Below are 2,595 nucleotides of genomic sequence, written 5' to 3'. Positions count from 1 at the left end.
GAAGAAGAAGAAGAAAGAAGAAGAAGAAGAAGAAGAAGAAGAAGAAGAGGTAACTCAAGCCAGCGTCCATAGTTTTCAGTGAATACTCTTATACTGTTTTCAGTCCTTAAGGTCTTCCAAGAGAAACCTTTGGATCATATACGAAGACCATTAACTCACTTTTTCTCATTTGTGTTCCTGCCTTCCCTCATTCTACACCATCTTTTCCCCAAAGAAACTTAGAGTCTGTCCCAGACTTTATGCTGGGCTCTGTTGGGTGGGCTGTCACCTGATATTACCAAAAACCACCAAGCCACTAGCTCCATATCACCCTCTTCCCTTCCAGCTTCACTTTATGAATTATCTTTCCACATTAGAATGTAAACTTGAGAGCAATGACCATCCCACTCAGTATCCCCAGGACTGAGCACAGTACTTGATAAATGCTGTATGTCTCTCCTCCTAGTCTTAGAACTTTATATTATTCTTTAGACAAATTCTCTTTCTCCTTTGCTTCCAGGTCCTCCTCAGGATAGTTCTAAAATTTCCAAATTATCTGCTGTTAAACTTATCTACAGCTATATCCTGCTGTTACCCATCTTCTCCTTGGGCCATCTCTGCCTTCTGCCCCTTAAATTCAATTTGTGAAAATAGCTACAGAAATTATAGAGAGTTTTTTCTCTCAGACTGCTTAGGACCTAGTGAGAATTGAATAAAGGGAAACAAGAAGTAACAGTGGATCAAATTGATCTTCCAGGAATCAAATACTTTATTCTAAATCCATGGTCCAATCTGTGAGAGAAAGTCTTTGCTAATCAAATCACCAAATGAAGATTTGCAAGTAGCCACACTTAGAGCAAGACTAAAATGCCAATATAACTGATCCAGACTTGGGATTGTAAAAATATATTTTATATACAAAGTCAATATATTCTAAAGAAAAAGATTTTATTGAAACTAGTTCAGTAAGCAATTTCTACATTAAGAGTATGCCATGTGGATAGTTAGATGGCACTGTGGATAGAGCACAGGCCCTGGAGTCAAGAGGACCCAAGTTCAAATGCAGCCTCATTAACTCTTACTAGTTGTGTGAAGGGGGCAAGTCACTTAACCTTAATTGCCTAACCAAAATAAATAAAATAGAAGGTCAGTACTATTGGACTAGGGCAATTAGGTGGGGCACTGGATAAAGTGCTAGGCTTTGAGTCAAGAAGATTCATACCCCTGAATTCAAATTTGACCTCAAATACTAGCTGTGTGATTCTAGGCAAGTCACTTAACCTAGATTGCCTCCAAAAAAGAAAGGGGGGGAAAAAAAGCCTTTCTGGATTCCTCCTAGTTCTTAGTATTATCTTCTCCTTGAAATTGGGTTGCTTAATTAGCTCCTTAAGGACAACAAAATAAAAATTTTCTTGCTAAAGTAATGTAATTTATTTAGGGTCTTAAATCCTGCATTCAAAACCCAGATCTGTTGCTTGTTACTTCTTCTGGGACCAGGGGGAAGGAAAGAGAATAAGCATTTGTACAGAATCTAATATGAGATAGGTAATTCTGCTAAAAGTTTTACAAATATTATCACATGTGATCTTCACAATAATCCTGAGAGGTAAATGCTATTATTATCATCTCCATTTTACAGATAAGGAAACTGAAGCAAGCAGAGGTTAAATGATTTGTCCAGTATTACTCAGCTGGCAAGTATCTAAGGTGAGATTGAACTCAAGTCTTCCTGACCCCTGTACCTGCATCCAGGACAAATTACTTGACTTCCCTAGGCCTCAATTCCTCCTCTAAAAATTGGAAGGGTGATAATATTGAACTAGATGATTTCCAGAGTCCCTTCCAACACTAATCATACCACTGATCTTTGTATCCCCAGTACTTCAAAACAATAATAGGAACTTAATAAATGTTTGTTGAATTAAATCTTCAATATTCCATGTGACTGCAATAATGTCTACTTTTTGATTAGGGAAAACAATTTTTCTCCAATCCTGGAAGTCTGATTTTAACCTTGAGGAATGAAAACTGGGTATTAATTGAGTATAGAAGAAAAGTCCCCAGATTTTCAGATCTATGTAGACTTAAGTAAGTCACAACCTCCCTGAGCCTCAGTTTCTTCATCTATAAAATGGGAGGCCTGGACTAGATGTTCTCTAAGATAGTTTCTTACTCTGATGACCTATGATTTTCTGTTTGAATGAGCAGTTGCAGGGCAACCACAGACTTCTCTGATTCAGCTAAGTCCAGCCTCTACCTTATTTCAACACTTAGCAGTTTGGTTTATAGGCAACTAGAGACACAAAACTCTTCAAGATCAGGTTAGCCTGAGAGATTGCCAAGAGGCTTTTAAAAGATAAACAAGTTTTTAAAGAAACAAGTAATTTATGGGAGAATTGTTCCAAGCTTCAAATAACTTCTTGACAACTACTGCAAATCAAGTTTATGAACTCCTCCTAGAAACAAGAACATCTAATCCATAGAAGCAAGGACCATAATTCAAAGTCTAATGACTCAATTATGCAAAACCTTCCCCACAAATTACAAGAAGCAACAAGGCAGACTAATAGCATTTAATAGTAATAATAATAATAGAAAAAAAATTAATACCTAACA

General features: G+C 36.9%; 1 protein-coding gene across 1 annotated transcript in view; it reads right to left on the bottom strand.

Moving 5' to 3' along the window:
• The window catches only part of SQOR (sulfide quinone oxidoreductase), an 11,277-nt gene extending 10,972 nt beyond the window's left edge, over nt 1-305 (bottom strand). The window contains exon 1 of the mRNA XM_074284789.1: nt 279-305. Within this exon, the coding sequence (XP_074140890.1) occupies nt 279-305 (27 nt within the window). The remainder of the gene's footprint in view (nt 1-278) is intronic.
• Between the last annotated feature and the right edge of the window lie 2,290 nt (nt 306-2,595).

Source organism: Sminthopsis crassicaudata, chromosome 2 (assembly GCF_048593235.1).
Source record: "Sminthopsis crassicaudata isolate SCR6 chromosome 2, ASM4859323v1, whole genome shotgun sequence".
NCBI classification, from domain to species: Eukaryota; Metazoa; Chordata; class Mammalia; order Dasyuromorphia; family Dasyuridae; genus Sminthopsis; species Sminthopsis crassicaudata.
The sequence above is the reverse complement of the archived record's forward strand: the minus strand, read 5'-3'. Positions and strand labels throughout refer to the sequence as shown.